Source organism: Carassius carassius, chromosome 21 (genome assembly GCF_963082965.1).
Source record: "Carassius carassius chromosome 21, fCarCar2.1, whole genome shotgun sequence".
NCBI classification, from domain to species: domain Eukaryota; kingdom Metazoa; phylum Chordata; class Actinopteri; order Cypriniformes; family Cyprinidae; genus Carassius; species Carassius carassius.
In genome coordinates, this window is record NC_081775.1 from 14,616,759 (window position 1) to 14,644,192 (window position 27,434).

Genomic DNA, 27,434 nt, shown 5'->3' on the forward strand with positions numbered 1-27,434 from the left:
GAGGAACAATGTTATTTTAATGATAGTGTTTAAATATCTATGTGTGTGTTTGGGTGTACACAGATGCCATATTGCATCATAATATATATGATAATGATGCTCCAAATTGATGACAGAGCTATTAAAGTGCCAGAAAACACGTGAAGTATACTGGACATACTGTATAGAGAAGTATACTATACTATATACATTGCATGTTCATAATTGCAACAGGACTAAACATTATAATATGTCAACTGCGCAAGGAAAATAATTTGATACTAAATGCATTTTGTTTATAGGGCTACTTATGTATTCACAATGCCCAAAACTGCATTATTATTTTAACAATATTATATTTGATAAACTTATTCAATATTTTGCGTGCAAGTAGGAAATGTGCTGTGCTTACTTTTATCTCGTAATACTGGGTAAAATAAAAATGTTCACATCGCATCAAAACAACATCAGATAGCATCTACACAAATACTGGACAAATAATATGCAGCAATTAGCCTGTTAGAATTATTTTTTTATTACTTATTTATTTATTGACGTTTCCCACCTCAGGACGAATGTTAAAGACTTGCATCTCATTTAAGATAATAAATATACAACAGGTGTCACTCTTGATCCTTACCTCAACATTCCTAGTCAATAATTTGTCACATCGATATTATAATACTTGCGGAAGTGCAAAGGACTATGTTATCTCGTTAGTCGTGATATTTGCGTAGCAATCTGTGCTGTTTGGTTCTCTCAGGTGAGCAAAAACGACTTACTCGCATAGTTTAATCATTTAAATTGATCGGCTGTGATGCCGTTACGACGTATAAATTGCGTGCGGATTAAGGAAGACGCAAATAAATGACACATACGTCTGTTTATAGTAGTATGGCAGTGAAATACTGATTCCAATGATCGTTTAACCAAATGGACTTCTTTTTAAAATGTTCATAACTTTGTAAAAGTCTGACTCGTATTGATTTAAATCGCCTGAAAGCGCATAAACAGAACAAATATTTTTTTAAAGACGGGTATAGAAAAAAACGATAGGTTTAGAAGAATCTACAGAATGAAAAAAAAAAAAAGTTTCAACGGGTTCTCACCAATGTGAACATGTTTCACGTGTATTTTCTAGGGATCTTTTCTATGATATAGAGTTATCTTGATTTGATTTAATTTATTAATGATTTAGATATAATTTTCAGTAGGCCTATGGGAAAACTGTAATTAAACAGCTCTGGTCATAGGCTACTATTTACACTACTGTGTAAAATATTCGCATCAAAACTGTCACTTTTACCTTTAGCTGACAACTCTGTGTAAAATACAATAAACAACTTTTTAAGCCCCTTACAGTACCTTTCAAATGCTTTAATAACAGTACTGTCTGGTAAATAGTATTTATTGGTTATTATTATTTATCCTGTGTTAATTTATGTAAGTGGGCCCCTATGTTATGTTCATAAGTAGATTTGACCATGACCATTCTTTCTCTCTGAGTATTTTCATATGCAATGGTTTGATGGTGTCCTCAGACATGTGGCATGTTGCTTTAACTAATTCTCCTTCATCTGTTGCAATGCAAGCTTGAGCCGCTCCATCCTCTTTCATCTTTAACATAAAGACACTATAAGATGAGTGTGCATCATTAGTGCCACAGAAAGTCGCCCCCAGTCTGGACAGCCTGGCCTCCATTTTTCAATTAAAGTTGCTTTACAATCAAATAGCCCTGCACAGTTAGGAAAAGGCTGCATTGATTAGTGTACAAATTAACACAAGAAAGAAATCATTCTCCCTCCATAAGCTAATTTGCCATCCTCGGTTCTCCTTAATAAACCCCCTCCGACTGACTTTTTATACACAGACCCTCCACTGCCTCAGTAAATCCTGTAGATTTAATAACCATAATTGCAATAAATTCGGTAAACATTTAGATTGAATGCAATAACTGTGTAATTTACTCCAGTAGGTTGCTTTAAACGTAATTTAATAAAAGGGCAAAGGACCCTCCACATAGGCTAGTCACTAATCCTTGGTGATCCATGTGTACACATTAGGCTGAAGCATCTTGGGACGAAAATAGACAACGATTGATCTAGATTTCCTAGAAAATATCTGATCGCCATGGCTTGTTGTTTAGAGAGACTTTACTTGGTGGAGCCTAATTATGTTTGTATTGCTACTCCATTTCCAGTCATTTGTGTTGGGTGCACTGGGTCCTTACATAGGCCTATTATCATTCAAACCCTTAAAGGTGTACCACAACATTTATCTGCTTAGTTCTTTGTCTTAGAGGTGAGCTGGGCAGTTGCATCCTGTTTTTGTGTTCAGAATTGTTACCCAAAACAATATATTCCATATAAACTACTAGTTTAACCAGATGTTAAGTGCACTGAGAAAAAATTGTTTACCCTAAACTGAAAATTCTGTAAATATTTACTCACCTTCATGTTGTTTTAAACCTGAATGACTTTCTTTCTTCTGTGGAATAGAAAAGAATATGTTTTAAAATTAAATGAGGTCCAGGCAAAATTGGACCCCGTCGACTTTCATTGTGAGAAGTCGTTTTCCTTTTTATCTTCTTTTGTGTTGCACAGAACACCTGAGAGTGAATAAATGATGATAGAATATTAATTCACTATCCCTTTAAATAGCATTTAAATTATATATCTCTTTTTTCAGGGCAGCCATTCATCCTTTCTATGTAAATTAGCAAATTATAGTGCAATGTAGACAAGCACATTTTTGCCATTTAAACAGCTGTTTCAGGTGTCTTTATTTTAATTTAGTGAATGAATTTGCAAATTTACCTGATTTGCGTAATTCCTTTAGTGAATAATGCTCTTAAACAACACAGATAGCGAGTGCAAATAAATAACACTGCCATTCTTTTGTACAATTCATTTCTAGTAGATTCCCGCCATAATGCATTAAGCTTTTTAGATAAATACCATAATGTTTTTGCTAATATTACAGAAATCATTTTAAACAGCATTCTGTAATGCACATCTCTATAAATGTACAAGAAACACTAAATAGAGAAGATGCCATAACTATTTCAGGCACCACCTCATTTCCAGAGATTTGCTGCTGGCATTTACGCAGTGAAAAGTTTACTCCCACTATTTCATGCGAGAATGAAGATCGCTCATCTTTATATACAACCGCCACTAAAACCATTTCATCTGAAACAGTTCAGAACATAATGTCAGCCCACTCCATATATCTGAAGCTCATTACAGGGGGAAAAGGTTTGCAGTAATTAATTACCCTGCTAATTGGGCCCTCAGCAGTATTATTGTCTGTGTCTGTGCAGCTTATTTAGTGTACAAACGAGACCTACCGCATGATTGTTTCTCTGGCTTAAGGAGGCTCATACACCCGGCTATTAGCACAATGACTGTCATTCAGACACTGAGAGTTTAGTCTGCTACTGAAAAACCTTTATGAGAGAGTTTATTTTGATATATTTATATATTTCTATCTCTCACTCTGTCTTTGATTCCACCTGTACATATGTGTGTGGGTCTGTGTGTGTTTGTCTGCCAAACCAATTTTTTAATAATGTACTTGAGGAGCTGCGCTCTGATTGCCAGCTAGTTACGTCAAGCAAAAAAGCAAAAGCTTGGAAACACAATAAGAGTCTTAATATATTTATAGATTGTTTTAATATGAAAATAAAATTAGATGCTCAAATCTTTATGTATGCTCTGGTGATAATACATTTACACCTTGTCAACAGCTCGAAGCGTTCTGCATTTTCTTTCTGTGTGTTTGAGTCTTTATTTATTCCCAGTACTGTGTGTTAGTGGGATGTGTGAGCTGTTTTACTATAAAAATAAACTATTTTAACTATTGCAATTGTATGTGTAAATGTAACTTTTATTTGTTTCACACAGCAAGCATGGCAGATCTTCAGAACATTTCTTGGGGTAAAGCAGAGTTGCACTCTGAAGCCATAACTGATATTGGTGTGCTGGCATCCAAGAGAGAACCTCCAGCAGGCTACTATATTGTGAGTTTGCAATTGCCAAATATGTGTGTCATTTGGATCCATAAATTTGTAAATAAGAATGTAAGTGACAGGCAGTCATTAAATGATGTTCTCGTTAACAAGGTTCGGGAGGAGCGTGTCAGATACTTAGCCTAATCAACACAGGTGGACCACAATCTAGTAATCAATCCCACAGTATAAATATCGCTGACTTACCTCTATCCATTGACAGTTAATCAGCATCCCTCCACCACCCCATCTCCTCACTTCAAATTCACTTTATAATTAGACGGGGAAGCGGGGGGTACTCAAGGTTCGGGCCATTCCCGAGCTCGGAGCCCTTTCCCGGACAGCACGCCAAATACGCATACCATACCTCAGCTAATTATATGTAAGCGTGAACTTGTGAATCCAGTTACATTTACAAAAAAAAAATAAAAAATCTATAAAATGTCATCTAAAAATCCAATAACAACAGAATACAAAGTCATTTTAGCAGTGCTGTAATGTTACATGAATTTTCTTTTTTTAGAGTAATATAAATCTTCACTATAAATTAAATCATAATTAATATTTTTCTACTGTATACTGTAGTAAAACTACATTTATTGTCAATTAAATGTAAAAAAAGTTAAGTAGCATTTTTCAATAAAAATTACAATTTTTTTTTTTTTACAGTAAATCATAACAAAAATATCAGGAAACATACAGTTTTACTGTTTTTATCTACAAATCACAAGGTAATTCACATATTTTACATTTATAATAATTTTAAAATGACATTTAATGTATTTGCTTGTTAATTGTAATATATCATTTTTATTTATTTATTTATTTTTTACTGTAACATTTTGCCATATGATTATATTTAAAATTTCCTACATTGACGATTTGTACATTGTTAGGAGGGTTAATACACAAACTCATGTCATGTATTTTATTTTGAAACTTAATATCTATTCGTGTTAAATAAATCTGCATTTGGTTTCAGCTTGCTGGAGACTTGTTATACATTGCTAAATTGCAGTTTTACTCAAAATTTAACATTTAAAAAGTAAATTGTTTTATTTTCTTTCCTTCCCAAAAGGCAGCAACTTAATATATTGATAAGGTTTGGTTTTATTTCTGCTCTTCCCCTGGCCGACTAAAAGCCGTGAATCCTTTGGCCTACCCTGAGGATAGATTTTAACAACTCTTTTAGATGAGGCCTCCAACAGAGCTTGGCACCAGTGCCCTGTGTTTGTTTAGGACTCAGATGGCACTGACACAAGGGTGGCTGCGCTTCTGCAACTCTCAGCAATCCCAGAGCGCTGAGAGGGGAAACTAGGACAACAAGTATCAATGGCCTCTAGGATAATGTTTTGTGTGTGTGTGTGTGTTTGTGTGTGTGTATCTGTTTTGTGTGTGGGTGTGCCTCAAAAAACACTGAGAAAAGAACCAGGGCGGAAAGAGAGAAGGGAAGTTTTGTGAATAAACAAAGCACAAAGCAAACACTGTATAAAACAACTCTGCGTTAAGCTTACGGGCAGCTAGAGTTCTTCCTCTCCGCTTTCCTCTTCTCCATCCGTTTTCTTTCTTCTCTCTCTCTCACTTCCCGCCCCACCCGCCAGTCCCCAACTGTTGCCGTCTCCGGCGGGTTGTCTGTGGGTTGGCACGTTGCTGGGGTTCTGCCCACTGGCGATGAGGATCCGGTGTACGCCACATGGTACCAACGTGTTTTCAGAGGCCCTGTTCCACTTGGCCTTTCCCTCCATCACACACAGCAGGATGCAACTGTTTCACTTTGTTTGCACAACAAACACATTAATTTATTAACAACCTTTACACAACCAAATATAAATGAATTTGAAAGATTTGTCTGTTTTTAAGAGCTAGTTTTAGTAACTTCTCAAGTTTGACTGTTTTAAACTGATTATCGGTAGCTTCTAACAGTCAAATCTGTCCACTGTCACTTTTTTGCACAAAGTAACATATTAACAACATTTAAATAACTAAATATAAAAATGTATCTTTCAACTAGCTTTTAGTAGCTAGTTTAAGCAATTATTATTTTTTAATTATTAACAGCTTCTGTCAATCCATGTATCGCTTTGATTGCACAAATTTACACGTTTATTAAATTGATGTGCAACCAAATTTAAACTAAATCACATACTGTAATGTTAGTTCCTTTTCAGGAACGAGACGCTGCGTCAAGCGCTTTGGGGAACCTCCCTGACGAGACCGACTCTGAATATCGTGTGCAATCTTTCCAATGGAAGGGCGTGACATCACGGGCAGGGTGACGTAGCGACCAGGAAGCTATAAAGGCACCTGCCACGCAGCTGGCTTCAGCTTCTTGTCCTTCAGCAAGCGCTCTTTGTGTGCATGTCTTTCTGTCTTGTCAGTCTTATTTATTGTCGTTTGTCACTATTAGCTCCTTTAAGTAGCTATATTATATCAGAGAGCAAAGCTAAGACTGGCATCTGAAGGATGAATCTAGACCGCGTTCAGATTGTGTGTTCCTCCCTACTCTACAAAGCTAAATGTTAGAGGCGAGGATACACACGGTCTGTGCGTGGTCTGCCCGGGATCAAAGCACGCTGCATATGATTTCACGTGCGCTACGAGGCGGAGTGGCGCCGGCATTCGCTGGGTTCGCAGATCAATCTGCTTGAAGGAATGGAGACGGGCACGTTTTTATCTCCTACCTTACCCACCTGATCTGCCCGAGTCCGGGGTTTGGAAGCCCGAGCTTCGGTTTTTCCCCCCCGAGCATCGGGCTTGACGCTCTGCCTTTTTTTCTCCGAGGAGATTGACACGGAGGGCATCAGCGAGCTTGTAGTTGCACAAACATAGAGTTGCATAAGCACCAGTATACAACAAACAGTGTTATGCCTAACATTATACAGGCAGCGTTAATGAGCAGCTATTTAATCTCAGAGGGGATTAATATTGTTTGTGTGACTAAGCTTTCTTCAGGCTGGGAGGTCCACGGCCAAGAAGTCATGACGCATTTCGGTCACGACTACAGAGGGCGGCCCCTACTGGGGTAGAGCCGTGTCCACCTCAGTGCCCTCGGGAGGTGGGTCTGCCAACCCTGCCAGAGTTTCAGGGTGCAGCGGCTTCCAGCGAGCACTGCTCTCAGTTATTTCCGCCTGTGAGCATAGCGGAGCTGAGATGCTCACCGCCCCTTCGGGGGCCTCTTACACCAGAGGTCAGTCTCGAGAGACTGATTCCCTTAGTACATTAGTTAGCAGCGTGGAAACTACTGCCAAATGTATCTCAATGGGTCCTGCACACAGTAGAAAGAGGCTATCGCATTCAGTTCGGCCATCCACCGCCAACATTCAACGGGGTAACACCAATAATAGTCGGCCCCCGGCAGGCTCTGGTTATGGAACAAGAAGTGAATACCCTATTAAGGAAGGAGGCCATCGAGGTGGTCTACCAATATCGAGTACTTCCCTTCGGCCTTGCATTCTCACCCCGCACGTTACGATATGTGTACATGCGGCTCTGGTATCCCTCCGCATGCAGGACATCTGCATTCTGAACTATATCGACGATTGGTTGATTTTAGCTCGATCAGAGCAAATGGCGGTTCGACATCGAGATGTCGTTCTCGCACATATGGGGGAGCTGGGTTTGAGACTAAACGCCAAGAAGAGTGTACTTTTTCCAGTTCAGAGAACCACCTATCTAGGCGTAGTGTGGGATTCGACCACGATGCAGGCACATCTGTCTCCTGCTCGGATTGAGTCAATCCTCACATCAGTCAAGAGAGTCAAAGAAGGCCAGTCACTCACTGTCAAACAGTTTCAGAGACTGTTAGGGCTTATGGCGGCTGTGTCCAAAGTGATACCTTTTGGCCTCCTGCACATGAGACCCCTACAGTGGTGGCTCAAGACCAAGGGATTTTCCCCGAGGGGGAATCCATTACGAACTATCAAGGTCACGTGGTGATGCCTTCATGCCTTAGACATGTGGAAGAAACCTTGGTTCTTGAATCGGGCCCGGTGCTGGGAGCTCTTGGTCGCTGTGTAACGCTAGCGACAGACACGTCCCTCACCGGTTGGGGTGCGGTCATGAGTGGCCACCCTGTCCGCGGTCTGTGGAGCGGTCGCCATCTGACATGGCATACCAGTTGTCTAGAGATGCTAGCTGTCCATCGAGCATTGAAATATTTCCTCCCAGACCTGAGAGGTCACCATGTGTTGGTGCGCACCGACAACACATTGGCAATTTCTTATATCAGTCACCAGCGAGATCTGCATTCGCACCCCTTGTACAAGCTGGCACACCAGATCCTTCTGTGATCCCAGGACAAACTCCTCTCATTCGGAGCAGTGTATATTCCTGGGAGATTGACTGTGGGAGCAGACATACTGTCGAGACAGGGGCCGAGGCCCGGGGGGATTCACCCCCAGGTGGTGAAGTAGATATGGAGAGTTTTTGGACCTCTTTGCGACTCAAGAGATATCGCAATGTCCCCTCTGTTTCTCTCTAGTTCATCCAGCTCCTCTGGGACTGGACGCTATGGTACAGACCAGGCTGAGGCTTCATCTGTACGCCTTTCCCCCTATCGCTCTGCTCCCGGGAGTTCTGGCGAGAGTATGCTGGGACGGGGTCCGTCTTCTATTACTAGCCCCATTCTGGTCGGGCTCGTTATGGCTCACAGATCTGATCTCTCTCTTCGACGGCTCTCCATGGGAGATTCCGATCAGGACAGATCTACTCTCTCAGGCGCAGGGCAAAATAATTCACCCTCGCCCAGAGTTGTGGAAGTTGTGGAAGTTGTGGGTGTGGCCCCTGAGGGGGCACAGTTCATAGCTTCCGGTCTCTCAACCGAGGTTGTTGAGACCCTCCTCCAATCCAGTACTCCCTCTACGAGGAAACTGTACGCCCTGAGGTGGAAGCTCTTCACCTCATGGTGCAGAGACCGCCAGCTTGACCCTGTTAAGGTGAGACACTGCAGGCAAAAAGACTGTTTTTTCAAGCACCGGTCAATTTTGAGATTTTGGGCTTTTTGGTTTTTCATAAAGTGCTTTTTCAAACTAGTGGAAGGAAAACATCCAAAAGACACTGTTAAGTGTTTCGTTTATAGCACTTTATCTGTTTGTGTCAATAGATTTCAATTACAATACATATTTTTAAAGGCCGTTTTCTCAAAATTAGTTTTTTCTTCAACACTGAGCCATAAATCTCCACTTCAGTAGCACTTACACACACCAAACTTGACATTTTTATTCCTGTCTATATTCTGAAGGTTTTTACAGAGGGATTTGTTCATATGTATTTTCCTTGATTATATACAACATTTTATTCCCCCCAAAATTGTGAAAATATATTGTTTTCTGGCTGTTCAAAGTATTTTCTGAATTATGGAGTGACAAAACAAGATAACCAGAATTCCCTCTGTAAAAACATTTGACTCTAATATGTCAAAAAAATTAAACAAAAAATTTGAAAACTGACTTCATCTAGTGTTCAGATTTTTGTACTAGACATTTATGCAAATTAGCACATATTTCATTAAATAATGCCTCATTTGCATATTTAAACATAACATTTTTGAAAACTTGTAATACAAAAAATTCACCTGCAGTGTCTCGCCTTAACTGCCAAGTTGGTAAAGTTCTTGAGTTTCTCCAAGCTAGGCTCTCTGCGGGGGTAACTCACTCCACCTTAAAGGTGTACGTGGTGGCCATAGCTGCTTACCAGGTCCCTTTCAATGGTCAGTCAGTGGGTAGACACCCCCTAGTTACACGTTTCCTCTGCGGTGCACTGAGGCTGAGACCTCCAGTATGGTCCCGTATTCCCCTGTGGGACTTGGTTGTGGTGTTAGAGGCTCTCTGTAAAGCTCCATTCAAGCCAATTCAAAATATATCAGATAGACATCTGACCCTTAAGACTGCCCTGTTACTGGCTATTACTTCTCTAAAGAGAGTTGGAAAAGAGAGCCCCCTCGGTGGCCCCTACCTACTTAGACTTTGCCCTTGGTATGGCCAAAGCATTCTTATACCCTCGAGCGGGTTCCTAAAGTTTCCTCTGTTACTCCACAACCCATAGTACTGCAGGCCTTCTGCCCTTCTCCCTTTCGGGAGCCAGACCAGGAGAAGTTAAACTGTATGTGTCAAGTTCGAGCGCTGGACGCATACGTCCACAGAGCTGCCCTGTGGAGAAAATCTGACCAATTGCTTGTTTGCTACGGTCTTCCTAAAAAGGGTTTTCCTGCCTTTAACCAGACCCTTAGTCGTTGGATAGTCAAGGCTATCAACGTATCCTATGAGTCCTCTGGTCTTCCCCTTCCTTTGGGAGCCAAGGCTCACTCCACTCGGGGTATGGCTGCCTCTAAGGCCTCTCTAGCAGGTGTGTCCCTCTTGGACATCTGCAACGCTGCGGGATGTTCCACGCCCTCTACATTTCCAGATTTTATGACCTTGTTATGCGAGCCACTCCGGGCTCTTCTGTTCTCTCGTCTTAGCTGTACTCTTCGGATACACACTAGGCAGGGATTTGGAAGTCTGGCAGCGTGGGCACATCATTCCCCAAAGCGCTTGACGCAGCTCGAGTTTCTAAAAAGGAACGTCTCAAGGTTACGAATGTAACCCTGGTTCCTTGAAGGAACGAGACGCTGCGTCGCAGAGCCATACTCCTGACATCCCTGCCGGCGCTTGCTTCCCTACTCGAAGCTGAAGCCAGCTGCGTGGCAGGTGCCTTTATAGCTTCCTGGTCGCTACGTCACCCCGCCCGTGACGTCACGCCCTTCCATTGGAAAGATTGCACACGATATTCAGAGTCGGTCTCGTCAGGGACGTTCCCCAAAGCGCTTGACGCAGCGTCTCGTTTCTTCAAGGAACCAGGGTTACATTTGTACTTTATTGTAATTTTTTTTTTTTTTTTAAGTGGCTAGTTTTATCACCCAGACAGCAAGCAGTTTCGGCCCAGATCTGGCCCACATTTGGCCCGCATGGATTTCACGCGGGCCAGATGTGGGCCCGGTTCTGGGCCGAAACTTCTTGCTGTCAGGGCAGGACTTTAAAGCTTTGTTTTTTAAACTCTGATTATCAGTATTTTTTTACAGCACTTGTCTAACCAACAGGATGAAATTATTTTGTTTTGTATTTGCACAAACAAATACAACAACCTTCACACAACCAGATTTAAACAAAAGCTAAAAAGGATTTGTTTGTTTTTTAAAAGCTAGTTTCAGCAAGTGTTTCGAAGTTTTTTTTGATGATCATTCATCAGTCATCGTTTCACCTTTGTTTTGCAATCAAAATGTATTTGTTGTCATTAATAACCTTTACTTAAAGGTCCCATGACATGGATTATTTCCTTTTCTTTAAAAGCTTTTTAATGTTTCCTTAGGTGTACTTATATTGTTAGTATGATTTTTACATTTAAAATTTAGAAATAAAAAGCATTTTTATATCCTGTTATTTGCCCTCTGGCTTGAATGCTCTGTTTGAAGGGGCGTGTCTGCTGTGAGACGCCGAGTAAACGACAACTGTTGTGATTGGCTGACATCTTTGCATACGAAATGCGTATTACATGTGGAACCCCTCTCAAATATATTTATATATTATATATATTTATATATATATATATATATATATATACATATATATACTATTACAGCTGTCGAGATTAACGAATCGTGGATTTGTTGATTATATAATTATTTTTTCGATCTTTTCCCATCACATGAAAGGCTGCAGTGATGAGCATGGAGTAGACAGAGTCTGTTTATCTCGTGAATGCAGTCATCTCGTCATTATTGCAACACGTTTTCTCTCACAAAATGCTTTCGCCACAACTAACAGCAAACACATGAATACAGTAAGAGCTTTGTTGTGCAGCATAACAGCGTCATTCATTGTAACGGCAGTTTGGGCAAGTGTGCAGATATACTCGCGATGTGTGAGAGCTCCGGAAAAAAAAGGGAGCGTTCTTTGATCGCTCTCTGTAGTTAAATCACAATTTAAATAACACATTTGTTTCATGCTACTAAGAGAAACAACATGAAGTTGATCGTTTAATCACTGGCTTGATTCACTGATGCATAAACAGTATTAAACGATTTAGAAAGAAAGTCTGTGTGAACTTGAATAATAAGCTACACATCAGAAATCGCTGATCACAGATCAGGCATTAATGAACACTGTTACTCACTGTTTGTGCCGGTGCTGTCAAATCCATATCATAAAAGTCTGTTTGTAACGCCTGTGCTGACATTGCGACTGAATTATATGTAAATATTTGGGCGGGCAAAGCAGAGAAAGGGGAGGTAACAATTCTCCTTGCAACGTCACAAAGAGGAGATTCAAGATCAGCTCGTTTGAGCTTCCATTTTCTCAAAGGCAGAGAAAGATAGCAAAATCTCAATTTACACCGATTAAAATTTCTAGAAACTTGGGGACCATATACAGGCTAGGGGAACTCATATTAATGTTAATAAACCTCAGAAAGTGAAATTTTCATGTCATAGGACCTTTAAAAATGTAATTTTGTTTTAGCTACACTTCTGAACTTTATCAACACTCTCAAAACAGATGCAGCCAGTAAAGGCACAGGAGATGTATACTTAGTGTCACTTTATTAATTGTGAAGAGTTTTCTTCATACTTCTCACTTTACTAGTCCCATTGCTTAGCAGCAACTGTTTTCAAATTCAGGCTGCGTTGCCTGCCCTAGTTGCGTGGTGGCATACATACATACTTTGGTGCCTGGTTCCTCCCTGTTTGACTTTGGTCTTCACAGCTCCGGCTCTTTGTTTACGCTGACAAGAGGAGCGGGGCACTGACCTGGAAAAAGTGGCCAGGACGGGTTGTCTTGTAAAGGGAGGAGGGAGCCGGTGAAGGAGGGGAGGATATTGTGGTTGATGTATAGACTCCTCCTGAGAGCTTTCGTCCTATCCAACGGCTGCAGCTCCACCAGACTCTTGCTGTCTCTTTCCACCACTTTTTTTCCCTCTATGTCCGTTTTCCTGTCAGATTGTCTGTCTTTTCTGAAAGTTTAATGTATGCCTGTCAAGACCTCACAAAAGATCACTTCCGAGTTGTGCGTCATTCAAAACTGAATTTAAAATGGCAATTTAAAGGAACAGTTCAACCAACAATGAAAATGTTCTCACCCTCAACCCATTCAAGATGTAGATGAGTTTGTTTCTTCACTGGAACAGATTTGGATAAATTTAGCATTACTACATCTGAAACTAAACCAAAACAAAGCAAGTTGTGTAGTGTTTATTTTCTCCAAATCTGTTCCAGTGAAGAAACAAACTCATCTACATCCTGAATGGCATGAAGGATTTTGATTAACTATTCCTTTAATTTCAGTTTGGTTTCTAAATTAAAATTGAATTGAGATAAACAGGATGCAGAATTGTACTTTCTTTAGTTATAATTAAAATACAGCTTTTATAACTGTATGCATATTTTTTTATAATACATTTAATTTTTCTGAATTAATGTTTAAACATTATCATAATAATATGCATAACATTATATTACATTATATTATATTATGTAGCTAAAATTGTGTTTTGTTAATGAAATTTCTGTTGTGTGACTGTTTTATTTTAATTCAGTCGATTCCACTTCTTGTCATTTCATTTCTGATTTAATATCCTGTGGCAAAATTTTTAAATAGCGATTGCATCACTACAATTGTTTTAACTATTTTAGAAAGTCAGCTTGATCTCTAAGAAGCACAATGAAGTCTCATTTAGCTTGTTCAAGGCCTTCTTTGTGAGGTATTGTCTCATCCTTGTTGTCCCATGGGGGGCCGGTGGTATTTTTACCCTTTTTGGATGCTGAAGATTCTTCTCCACTTGCGTAGGGCTCTAATGAGATGGAGTGAGAGCTCAAGCAAGCCTTAATTAAGCCAAGTATGCACAGAGCAAGGCAAAAAAGGAAACACACACACCGTCCATATATTAACTGGATCTCACCTCAATGCACATTCTCCTCTCTGTGTATTTTTTTTTTTTTTTCATGTAGGTTGCACAAACAACAGATGGCTTCGACGCCAACCTGTGGAAGGACAGCATATTTAAATCCAAGGTCACACGCTATCTTTGCTTCACCCGGGCTGCCACCTCCAAAAATGTAAGTGAAAACGTGTACGTTTTAACATGCTCATTACAAGTTTTTCTCCAGTTTCTTCACACGCCGTTAGGGTGGGTTTGCCCCATTTGCTTCAGTCCATCCCTCATTAGGGTTCTGCTCAGATCTTTGATCACAAACTCCTTCAAAATATGTTCCATCCTTTAAAGTGAAGTATCTAAACCGAATGCAAATACCACTCTGAATTTAGAATGGTTTGAGATTTTTTTTACTTGATGTATGAAGTCCCAGCATGCTTGCATTTGAAAATTTGTTTATGCTTTCCAGTTCCCCCGAAGGAATTTGGTTTATGATTATTCATAAACGCAACTCTGCGCGTTAGTATTTATGATTTCATTTGGCTCAATTAACCTGGTCCCTGCAGACAGTTTGGATACCTCCCAGCCATTCATCAAAGATGAAGAACACATCCAAAAAATGTCAAATTCTGGTTATGGGGATTGTTGCTTATGAAATATGACACATCAAACAGCCATCCAATATGCCTGCTAAAGGAGCACCTATTTTAAAAGATTCCTCTGTGAATTGAAACTATTTGAACATTTACCTCTCGTTTGGCTGAGCTAAATTGAGAATGAGTGCCTTTTTATGTGCAGGTATCTGTCCTGAGAGTGAAACAGGTGGCCCAGTCATGCTGTTCAGGTTATCGGTCTTCATTTAACGTGAACAATGCTGTGTAAGCGAAGGCAACGGATAACTTATGTATTTTTGGGAAACATTCTATACTTGTTCTCAGTCTAGGATTAAAGATCCTAAAAATCTGTATTTATTTAAATGGATCTTGTGTTCATAATTGAGTCTAGCCTGCTGACGGGTTGCTTGTATGGAGTTTGTGAGGATGGTGAAAATAGGATGTGGCTGATGAGCTTGTTTGAGTGGGTCATTGTTATTCAGTGTTACATCTCTCCATTGCATCTGCCATTTTTCTTTTATATGTGCTGTTGCAACAAAACTCATTTTACTGATTCATTAATGAATATTTTTATACACTTATAAAATAAAAAAAATTCTACATTGAATGATTTTCTTCATAAATGTTTTCTTTCACCTTTATGAATGGTTATAGCTGACTTTTCTATTTTAGAATTCATCATATGGTAGAATCAATATGCTTGAAAACCCCTATTTTGTAGACTAATAAATGTCATGATAAATGTGGTGTTTCATGCCACATTCAAGGGCACTCAATACCCTAAAACACACGTGTGGTTAAACATTCATGATCACATGGTTAATAATTACTCTCACATTAACCTTTGGTCTAAAAAATCCAGGCAAACAGTTTCACATTCGGTGAGGGATGCTACTGCTCAAGTGTGTGATGCGGCAGGGTGGTCCTCTCCGCACACATTTGTCAGGTTCCATAGTTTGGATGTCCATCCTACTCATTTTCTTTTTTAACACCGGTGCAGGAAATACTTCGCTTAATGTGTCCAGTACGTGCTCTTCAGGTTTACGCCCACCGCACTAGCCAGTGGCATAAGTCAGAGCTGCCACCAGGCAAACAGTTTCACATTGGGTGAGGGTTGCTATTGCCCTATCCTACGAGGCGCGTGGTCAAACTTCTGTAAGGGAAACAAGTCAATTTAGCTCAAAGGGAATCATTTAAGATTTTAAAGGGAATTTGAACAGAATCACTGTTTCACGGCTGATCACTGAGACGCACTGCGATTCACTGAACGAGCCGTTTAACATCAAATCTGCGCTGGATATTAATATCCAAACTATAGTGAAAACACTATCAATTAGCACAGTAACAAGATCGGCAGTTTAAGACATTAACTTGTAAGCACAAAACACAAGATACTTCTCTTTTCAATATGAATAAGGCTTTATTAGATAAATCTAAGACATATAAACTAATCTAACAAACAAACGCACGCACTCACACATTCACACAAGTTGCAGGAAGATCAAAAGTTAGGGAAAGATGAGTTTAAGAGAATGGAAATGTGGAATCCCAAGTTTACAGCAATACTGTACGTTAAATTGCATGGACATGAACAACCATCAATCAAGTAATTAGCCCTCGCATTGAGTTCCTCAATGAGGTTAAAATTATATTAGATACACCAGCACAAATGTCTGAAGGTACATTTGCTGTGTAAAGTTGTCGCTGATTGGCTGGAAGTTCAGTAGTCGTTGAAGTGACGTCTTGAGAAGCCGTGGCTGGGCGTTGGCTGAAGAAGCAGAGAGTTGTGTGTAGCTGGCTGAAGTTGAACTCGAGTTACAAAACTTAACTCAGAACACGAAACTCTCAAATGGAAAATAAAATAAGTAAAGTGTGACGAGTATCATAAATCATATGTGGCATCATAAATCATATGTTTATCTTACCAAGCATGTGGTCCGAATTTTCCCGCTCTTGCAGGGTCTAATTTTGGACATGATTCCTATAACCAGAATATGATACATTTGACAAATAATTGATTGTCTGGACTAATTCAAGCAAGCAGTTCTGCTAGGTTGGGGGGGGGGGAGTCATAAGATCTTGTGTATTACTCTCATGGGTTTACACATGATGTCCAGCGTTGCTTATCAATTACGAACAACAAATTTGACAAATCTCTTCTCCGAATTGAAATTGTCAGTAATTGTTCTAGTGGTGTTAATGTTGAAAGCTATTCTGTGAAAGCTTTGGTTGGTTGGTTATCTTGCTTGGGACTTGTGGCACAGAATGTTTTGTGACTTCCTGTTGCCTTACTGAGGAATTCAGCTCGTGTTTCAGCCACAGCCCTGATCGACTCTTTAATTTGTCTGGTTCGAGTCATTTCTGCTACACTTCGCCTCTAGGAGTTAATGCACATTCAACCAGTGGGGTTGCATCTTCAATGGCTTGAGCAAGAGATGCGCCCTTGCGGCAAGTGTGTGATGCGGCAGGTTGGTCCTCTCCGCACACATTTGTCAGATTCTGTAGTTTGGATTTCAATGCTACTCCGGGCTCGCATGCCCTTGAGTCCACATCCCAGAGTCATGTCTGAGACCTCTTCGATGTTTATAGGCACACACTACACAACCCTGGGGGTCCAGACACTTACAGTGTGGCGGCTTTGGCATTCTCATTCCCATTATCGCTATTGAGCGCAGCATCGAGAGTAGCTTTTGATAAGGGAATGTCTCGGGTTACTTGACTGTAACCCTGTTCCCTGAAAAAGCGGGAACGATATGCTGCACCTCAATGCCGCACTGTTGACGTGTCTGGACGTCTCTTCAGACAAAAGGGTAACCTGAAGATGTGTCCGTTTCACGTCTATTTATAACCTGCAGGTGCACGTTATCAATGACATCACCTGCCGAGGTTATTTAAGCCAATTATTGGCGTGTTTGACACACATGCTTCACAACCGGCCAAACAAATATTGTTCTATTGAGTGCAGCATCTCGTTCCCGCTTTTTCAGGGAACAGGGTTACAGTCAAATAACCCGAGACGTGTTGTTCCACTGAAAAAAAAAATGGTATTCAAAATTTTCAATCAAAAATTGCTAGTAAATTTCACAAAGAAACATCAAGTAACACATTGAATTCAACATAAAATTTGTAATGTACTGCAGTAATCTTTAGTTGTTCTAAAAAGCATTTTTTACAGTGTGTAAAAGATTCATCAGTGCATGCTGCTAAGTCTTCTTGCTCTTAAATAACTTTCCTTTCCTGCTGCTGTCACTTAGGCCATGTGGGCTATTGGTTGGTGTTCACCAATTTTCAGGTTGTAATTTCTGAATTAAAACATTATATAAAAAATTCAAGGACATTATATATAAACAAGCTCTTCTGTAAAAATAATAATAATAATAATATTACTTTAGAGTATAGAGAGGAATCAAACTGTAAATTTTAGTGTAAGTGCAATCGAAGTGGAGATTTCTGATGTCGGATGTCTGATGGCCATTAAAAGATGTGTATTGTAATTGAAATCTAAATGTGCATTAAGTAAAGTGCAATAATATAAACAATTAAAATTTGTTTTTGTTTTTTTTTGTGATTTTTTTTTTTGTTTCATTACACATTATGAAAAGCCAAATAGCCTAAAGTCTCAAAATTGACCCATGACCAAAGAAAAAAAAAGTTTTTATCTGTCACAGTGCTGTATTGTTATCATAGCTGTAAAACGTACTCGGTTACTAAACGTAACCTCGGTTCTCTCTAGAAGAGCGAACGAGTACTGCGTCTTAGCTAAGACGCTACGGGAAAAGTCTCTTTTCACGAAATACTGAAGCAAAAAATTATCCTTAATTTTGTATTTTTGTAAAGCGCATTTGCAGCAGTACACAGCCATAGGCGAGACGGCTCGCTCGCTCATTGGCTTGTTCTGCGGCAACTGCACAGTACTGCGTTCTCTGCCGTGCGTACGATTCACTCTGGTTCGCTTCGGCGATGAAATAAATCAGGTGAGTCAGCCTTTTCGAGCTCCTTTTATAGGTTGGGCCACACCCGTTTCGGCGGGAAGTGGCAAGAAGGGCGCGAAGCGCCCTTATTGGTCTGATGTTGCATCAGCCTGCGCTCGATAGGCTGTGCAGTTGCCGCAGAACAAGCCAATGAGCGAGCGAGCCGTCTCGCCTATGGCTGTGTACTGCTGCAAATGCGCTTTACAAAAATACAAAATTAAGGATAATTTTTTGCTTCAGTATTTCGTGAAAAGAGACTTTTCCCGTAGCGTCTTAGCTAAGACGCAGTACGAGAGAGCTCTCGTAAGAGAACCACATCTTCTAAGCTCTATAATGGCTATGAGATTCAAAGATGACATTGTAATCCGCTGTGGCTGGTTTACCCTGGCCATTTCCAGCACGCTTCTGCCTGTTGATCAAGTTCAATGAGAGCTGCATTTTTAGTATGTAGCACATCATTCCCCTCTGCCACCTCTCCAGCGTGGAGTCTTAAAATGTGTGTCTGCACTGTTTTGAAGTCCCTGATGCTAATAAAACATGGCAGCGCCATCAACAAAGGCTATTTTGTCTGTCAGTCAAAGTGGCCCCCACTGTAATTGTCTATGACAAAAACAGATTCTACAGAATTAGCCAGTGAATTATGTGGTGGGAAGTAAACAGTTTGTGATTTATCATACTCAGGGTTGGAGGTAGATGGCCCTTTGTCAGGTCCTGATGGGAAAAATCTCTCCTGCGTCTTTTATTAAAAAAAGTGTACAAAAAAAAAAAAAAACAGGCTTCATGCATAGTAATAGCATTCATCCATATTTGTACCCTCAAGTCAGAACTATGAATAAAAATGGTCTGTAGTGGTAATAACTACCGGGTAACAGTAGTGACTGCATCAAGAATGTCGGACTCATCACATCACGCCACGCTAGCTGCACTCTTTCAGGGCTTTTGCTGGATTATTGCTATTTATTACGGCGAAAAATGGAACCATAATGAGTGCAGGCTGGGAAGGCTAAGGGAAAAAGTCATGCTTGAAAATGTCAACTAAACAGCTCCTGATTGTTTTCAAGTACTCCCTGTTCTGAAGCACAAGCAATTTGGCCTGCCACTGACTGGCCCGAGCGCTGGGCTGCCATGTCTGAAGATGATGGCTAGCGCACAGGTGCTTGCATTCTTAAAAGAGGGCAGCGATTCAACAAATTTTTGTGCGTGCGACTGCGAAATACTACAAGCGGCCTTTTCATTGTAGGTACGGATCATGCATAATTGAAAGCCACCCGCTTCTAGAAGTGCCTTTATTATACTGGCTCATTGGTTTGAACTCTTATAATCATTATTATATCCCTAATTTATTTATTTATTTATTTATTTGTGGCAGAAGCAATTATGCAACGTGGTCGTGGACGTGAAGTTGATCGACTTGAAGGACTGTTTGCCAGAGGGCTTCACTCCTATCCAAGACACCACGGATACCCGTAAGCACAGTTCCTGTCTTTTTTTTTTGCTTTCATCCTCTCTTTTTCTCTCTCTCTTCTCTCTGTAGTCATCCTGAGGGAGCGCTTCTCCAGAGGTTGTGAATGTGAATGTTTCATGGGCTCAGGTTTAGCTTAATTTATGATAGTGCGAGAGAGTAAAATAAACATTTTGCCCCGGAGGTAGGAGGAGAGGAGAACGATGAGTCATTGTTTATCTCTGCCAGAACCCAGCTTTTCTTTATGATGTGCTTATTTATTTATGTATTTATTTGTGCAGAGCGGGAGTGGATGGTGGTTATCTAATATTAATGAAATGCATTCCCTTGATGCTTTAGTGCTTTTTGAGTGCTATGTATTTCTCCCCTTCTCCCCTTCTCTCTTCTCCTCTCACCGCGCCTTTGAGAATGCCGCAATATTATTTTGGCATTGGGAGTGAGGGCAGCATGTTTATTATTTTCATTATTATTGCATTTACATGGCCCTCGCCCCGTGCCGCCTGGAAACGAATGGGATGGGCTCAGGAGTAATATGGCCGAGTCTGGTAGCGGGTTCTGGAGGATCGACTAAAAAGAAAAAGGAGTCTCATTGGGCGCTGGTTTTAATGTGCCGCTTTCTTGTAGCAAAGTCATGTTTAATAGATGCCTAAGCCACTGTATTGCCATTTCACTCTCAGTCAAGTCCCTTATATCCTTCTTACACACATATTTGATGCTGAAGATTCCCCTCTAGCACCCAATGACATTTTTATGCAATTATGATGGGCTTTCATATACTTATATGTGCCTTGAACCTCAAAACATCACATAGGTTGCATTTATGTGGTGTTCAAATATTAATGCACACATATATTTAGCTTGTCTCTCTGAATAAATTGTTAGGAAATAGGTAGTTTTTGTACATATATTGTTGTGTCATTGTTTATTAGGCTTCCCAAGGACAAATAGGTCAGGCAATGTTTGTGGGGGAATTGATGCATAATGTAGGTTTTAGTTATGAGTATATGGGACTGTGGCAAATAAAAGCACTCTGGTTTAAATGCAGTTAGACTGCTGATAAATGAAAGACATAATTAGGGCTGTTTATGTTATGACTGTTATATCTCTTTCTCTCTCAGAGGAGCAGGCTTTGAGGAAGGAGAGACTGTGTGTGAAGTTGGTCCCCAGGCACTGTGCTGATATGGCTATATGCGATATGGTTGTACAGGGGAAATCAAAGCACAGCCTCACTAATTATACATTTATAGGGTAAGATATCATATCTTTGATATGACAACCATGGCATGTTTTTTTGAGTGTTATGTGTGTATATATGATGCAGATGGTTTGGTCACTATTCCCTGTGAGGTTAAAGAAGTACCAAAGTAAATATCCTGGAGCCATGCTTATTATGCTGTCTGAATCGTCATTTTTAAACCAAAGTGGATTTTTCTTCTGGTCTGTGTGTGTTTTTTGACCGGCTCCTATTTCCTCTAGTGCACCTCACTGCCTGCGGCCTGCTACAGGCATTATGGGCACTTGCTTTACTGGTGCTGCTCTTCTGACAGTGTTTAAAGCCACCCCTGATATGTCTTACAAACATTATACAGTATTTTATTGACAATATGGTGTTTTATACCATATACAGTGAGCAAGTATTGTTTGTTTAGGGCACTGCTGTTCAAAAGTTTGAGGTCAGTAAATGTAAGATCTTTTTTTAAATTAATTTAAATTATCTTATGTTGATCAAAGTTTGATTACAAATACAGTAAAATTGTAAAATTGTGAAATATTACATTTTAAAATAACTTTTCTATTCGAACATAGTCACTGAAGACAAATAAACAGTCATAAAATAAGATTAAATAAAGATAAGCAACTAATTACCAGCAATAGGACAAAAAACTACAGTAGAACAAAGAAATGCTACATGCATTGTACTGTATAAAGTAAGCAAATGCCTAAAAATTCTTCAATGTGTAAATTAAATATATAATTATATATTATTAAATATATAAGTTACCAAAGTGATTTAGTCAAGACAAGAGCAGTATGAGATTTTCTCCCTTTTTGTTGTTTGATTAACATGAGTGACAGACAGTGGGAATATTTGACTGCTGTCACTTTAAGAGCTGCCAATATACTTTTACACATTATGTTTTCCAGCTGTTTGCTTTCAGTAAATACCTAAATTACTGTGTTTACAGGGATTCTTGAAAAGACAGTGAGTTTGTCACATACAGTTTGTGTATTTAACCATTCGAGGCCTATAAAGTAGCAAAAATAACACAGTTCAATACTCCCACACTCTATGAGCACCATCTTCATGTGCACGTGCCTCACTGACAGTGCTCAGAAATAGTCTCTCAAACTCAGGCACATATAGTGAAATTAGTTCTCTCTCACTGCTGGTTCCATTTTAATAAACTCTCTATCAGTTGACAAATTTCGGTTAATCATGTCTACCAGTATATATCGCCCTCCCATTAAAAATAGTTGTACTTCTTTATAGTCTTGTGGAATCTTAGAGACATTTTTTCATGATTATTTGATCAATAAAAAGGTCAAAAGAGCAATTAATTTATTTGAAAGTCTTCTGCAACATTATAAATATATTTTGTGCCACTTTTTGATCAATTTGTCGTGTCCTTTCTGAATATAAAGTATTACTTTCTTTAATAATACAAATAATAATAAAGACTTAGGGTAAGGGTTAGGCTAGGGTTAGGGTTAGTGTACATATCATTTTAAATGTTCATGATAATAAAACAAGCTGTTTTTGTCCACAGTGAGCTGAATGGTTTGGGTATTTGGTATCAGATGGGAAAAGTCATTAAGTCGCAGGATACAGTGCTTAAAACCTCCTCTACTGCTGGTGTTGCCAGGTAAGACCCTTCACTAACAACAAATGTACTATATTTCATGTTTTAATAGGATAGTCCGTAACACAGAATGAGAAATTGCACATTGAGTGTTGTTGGATGATGGATAGTCCAACAATCTGTAAAAATAAGTTTCTAAGAAGTTGGAAATGTCTCCTTTTCAAGTTCAAGAACAGAATGTAGCATAAGATAACTAAGTGTTTTTCCACTGATAACACGGAGTTCGGCAGGGACAAAACAGAAAGTGCTCAAGCAGGAGAGACCGCCACGAGGAGAGTGCAATCTGTTGTCTGCTCTGACACACAACCCAAACACACAGTCTGCCCAGCGGCCTCTCACACAAACACACGGCCTGGAGGGAAGAAGACAGAGAGGGAGTGTGACTTTGTACCTCATCCAACTCAAACATGTCAATTATTAATGTGCAGGAAGTAGTGGGGTTTTTCCTCTGTAAATAGTAAATAAACAATCACTGCTCCCATCGTATAGTTGATAGAGCGGAGAGGTTGGTTGGGATATGCGATTGTGCCAAATGAAAATGCCAGATTTGAGTGTGCCAGAAGACTTTGAATGGTCCTGGTAATGCAATTAATACAAGTACACATGAAGCTTAGTTGGAGTTTTATTTCTGCAAATTTTACCTACTTTGTATTTCAATGCCTGTACGAGAAGTTGCCATTCCACATGCTAAATTTTGGAGTGGAACAATAGAAAAACATCTTTCTACACATTTCAGTGGACAAAACATATTTGCCAAATGTATCGTCAGATGAATAATCAAACACACCAGTACCCAACTATTGAACAGACTATCTTTTTCCATCAGTTTTGCTCACTTCAGATTAAATATGGCGTCGATTCTGAGTTGGGCTTATTCTCACATAAATTCTCCATGATCATTGTTTGCTTTCATCCCAAAATGAGCATAAGATGTTCCAGTGGGCTCCACTTGGAACACTGTCTTAAGTTTTGCTCTTTAAACTTTTGCGCAAGACCGACCTCTGAAACATACCGTGGTTTCGCGACTTGAATAAAGCCCTTTGTGCCATGTGTTTTTTGAAAGGGGCAGCAATAGGGGAGAAGTGTTTGATGTTTCTGAGTCATCCTACATCTAGTCCCACACATTCACACACTTCGTCTCACCCTGTTAATTCCTCACTCTTTTGAAGACACTTTTCAAGTTGGAGAAGAATAAATTGTACCTCCAAGCGAGGATCCGCGCCTCCCCACTCCGATACCTGCTGTGATCACAGACTGTGCACTTTTGTGTTATTATTACATTTCATGCTTCTACGTCTGCGTGAATGTCCAACTGCAATCTGTGAATCTCTGAAAAAAGTTGTTGGTTTAAGAGGCACAAAAGGTAACCAAGTGTTTTATTGAAGACGTCATTGGACTTCCTTTTTTCAAGACCTAAAGCATTATGTTAAATTGAATGTATCTGCTACAAAATAACACTTTTCTGATTTTAGTCTGTGTCAGTTAGCTTTGAGGTCATTTATAGGGTATTGTTCTTCTAAAAGACAAAATACTTCTAAAAGACACTCATTTTGTCCATTTGAATGTTCAGAATATCCCACCATTTGTTTGTTAATTTCTGGTCATTTAAATAAAATAAAATGTAAATATTAGATGAAGAAAAAAATGTTGCATTGGAATCTAGCATGAAAATGCTGAATTAGTACTAAAATTTAAATACAAATATGAAAATAAAAGATAATTCATAATAATAAATAATATATTATACTAGTGTATAAATTCTAAAATAAGATTAATGATACAAAAAAAAAGATACAAAAAAATTATGTAAAAAAAACAAACAAAAAAAACATGTTCATCAAATGATTTGATGGGATAGTTAAGATTTGATTTAATTTGTTCAGAATAAAATGTAATATGCTTGACTTTCCCTTTCCCTGTGTTTCCCTTACCAACTATATTAAAAACCCTCTGGGCCTCTTCTTTTTCTTCACTTTTGACTGAATAATTTTACATTTCGAATGTTTTTTGAAAAATCTAAATCAAAATCAGTAATGATAATAATAATAATAAAATACATTTTGCATACTATAATTACAATAAATTGATCAAATTCTAAATAATAGTTACAAATATGCAAAATAAAAATATCACAAACCAATTGGCTCTTTTGTTGATTTTAATTGCTTCCATTGTCCTCATTTGTAAGCTGCTTTGGATAAAAGCGTCTGCTAAATGACTTAATGTAAATGTAAATATTATTGAAGAAAAATATATTAAATTGATTTTCCTGAAGTTACATTTCAAGACTTAAGTCACTTAGTTATGACTGTAAAGGTCCCATGTGTAATCCCAAACAAAGAGGCTCAGATGATTAAAGGCAAGAGAATATATTATTAAAAACAAAGGAATAATAGAAAATAAAGGTTTTAGAATAGGAAACCTGCATTGTGTGTCACATTACAAGGTTTGATGCTGTTCTCATTTCACACAAACTCTGCACTGCCATCAATGTTTTACTGTTTGTTTGACTCTTTTAAGATGCCCTCAAATTTAAATGCTTTTTACAGTTATAGGAAGATGTTTTAAACATAGTCAATAAGGAATAAATGTTTAATGACCCCTTTAACTTTGAATGCTGGTGGTTCTGCAAATAAACCCTTTTGCCTCGGGCTACAAGGACACTAATCACTGTGTGTGCAGACTACTGAGAGTAAAGTAGTTTCCCTTGCTGCCTGTTTGAAATTTCAAAGAATTTCTGTGAAGTATTTATGTAAAAAAATTAAATAAAATAAAAAATACATTTATAATCTGCAATGTACAGTATTTTATTTTTACCAATAACCTTATGCTTTGTTGTGATTGTTTTGATTGCACCATACTATATCTGTCATTTAAATACTTGGTGTCAATTATGTGACCCCCTTTTCTTTCAAACTGGGCCTGGTCAATCCAGTTCCCAAACCATAGATTTTAGGGTTGTTGTTCTTCAGGGTGAGCAGCTTCTCCCATCTGCGTTGCCATTTGTCGTCCTGATAAAACTGTCATCTTTCGCTCTGATATCTGACCTCTAGATTGACAGAGAACATAAAGTTGCCTTGTGCTAATATTTCGGTTTCTCTTTTTCTTCATATAATCAAGGTTTCAGGCATTTCTCTCTGAATGATAGGGCCATATACAGGAAAAGTTTTTATATCCAATAGCTGAACAATATAAATGTAAAGGTCAAGAATATTTCCCATTGTGAGCAGGAAGCCTTTTTTATGCCTTCCCATGATTCACTCCACTGAGTCACTATTGGAGGTCAGTAAATATAAAATCATATTGGCTGAACTTTGGAATAAAGTTCTATAGATAGATAGATGCCGTCGCTAGTGGGTGTGAAAGGTGGTGACGATTATAGGGGCCCACGGCTGAGGGGGGCCGCCCGGCGATCTCACAGACTGGCTGAGGCCAGCCTAAAAAGACGTTCAGGACAGTTGACAGACCACTGCTGTGCGTCATCGCGAAAGTTTATCATTTTTACGTGTTTTTAAGCCTTGCCAATATAAACATTTAAAAGAGTTTAAAACATTCAAACACAAGACGCGGTAACAGGCTACTTGCGTGCCGTGTTCGGTGCGCACACAGAGAGCTGCGTCTCACAGACAGCAACACCGAACCAAGCTTTCCTTCGCGAAATACAATTTAGTCAAAATACCCTTCTTGGAAAGTATGTTCCGAAAAAAAAAAAAAACTTAAGTGAATGTCTTAAGTGAAAGTAAACAAGTGAGAAAAAAAATGGATGTGTATCATTATAATAGATGCATTGTGTCTTAAAGTGACCGCGCCTAATTTACTAGCTGCTGCTAGTGTTGTTGATGTCAATCCAAGAAAATGAAAGAAAGAAATCACTCACAGCTCTTGCCTGAATTACTTTGTAGTTTTAACAAGAATTAATCCACAGTCAAACCAAAAGTAAATCAGACACCAGATATAATTTTTTATATTTTTTAGTGATATTATCAGGACACTATGTCATTTATGTAAGTGAGTATAGGAAAATAAAGGGAACTGTGATTTAAATTATACCCCAAAATTCTTCAAACTGTGGACTACCAGTGAAATTAAAAAAAAAGAAAAGAAATTGGGACCAAAAATTATTCAGACACTTTGACCTGAACATGTTTTGCTTACTTTTTTTTTTTCTTTAATTGCTAATGCAACCTTTTTATTAGTCAACAGTCACGGTTCGGTTCATTTTCGGTACAGTAAGGGAAAGAAATGCAAACATTAAACTGCAGGTTGTTTATTACTATAAACTTTTTTTTAACAATTTGTTTACACTTTTTTAAAATACTTTTTAAATAAAATATATATAAAATAAAAAAAGAATAATAAAAAAATACTGCTGCAAAGTTCTCCACTAAATAAAATACTATAGTCTCAAACCGATATCATATAATAAAATATAATGAAAAATATAAATCATTAACTCTGATTACAGTGCAGCATTACCAATCCCAACTTGTAGGCCTGCTCATATTTAAAAAATATATATAACTTTTCCAAAGTGCAAAGTGCAGCATCAACAGTTTCAGTTTTTAGACCTGCTCAGATTTCGTTATTGCGTTGGACCGATTGGAATTAAGAGCAAAGGTCTGTTTAAATGCCGACGGG

The 27,434-nt window shown here is 38.9% G+C and overlaps 1 protein-coding gene across 3 annotated transcripts in view; it reads left to right on the plus strand.

Annotated features, from left to right (window-relative positions):
• The first annotated feature begins 657 nt into the window (after positions 1 to 657).
• mvb12bb (multivesicular body subunit 12Bb) overlaps positions 658 to 27,434 on the plus strand; it is a 70,149-nt gene continuing 43,372 nt past the window's right edge. For all 3 annotated transcript variants that reach the window (XM_059502766.1, XM_059502765.1, XM_059502764.1), the window contains exons 1-6: positions 658 to 742; positions 3,885 to 4,000; positions 13,965 to 14,072; positions 19,843 to 19,939; positions 21,054 to 21,183; positions 22,704 to 22,799. In XM_059502766.1, the coding sequence (XP_059358749.1) occupies positions 3,890 to 4,000; positions 13,965 to 14,072; positions 19,843 to 19,939; positions 21,054 to 21,183; positions 22,704 to 22,799 (542 nt within the window). In that variant the 5' untranslated portion in view covers positions 658 to 742; positions 3,885 to 3,889. The remainder of the gene's footprint in view (positions 743 to 3,884; positions 4,001 to 13,964; positions 14,073 to 19,842; positions 19,940 to 21,053; positions 21,184 to 22,703; positions 22,800 to 27,434) is intronic.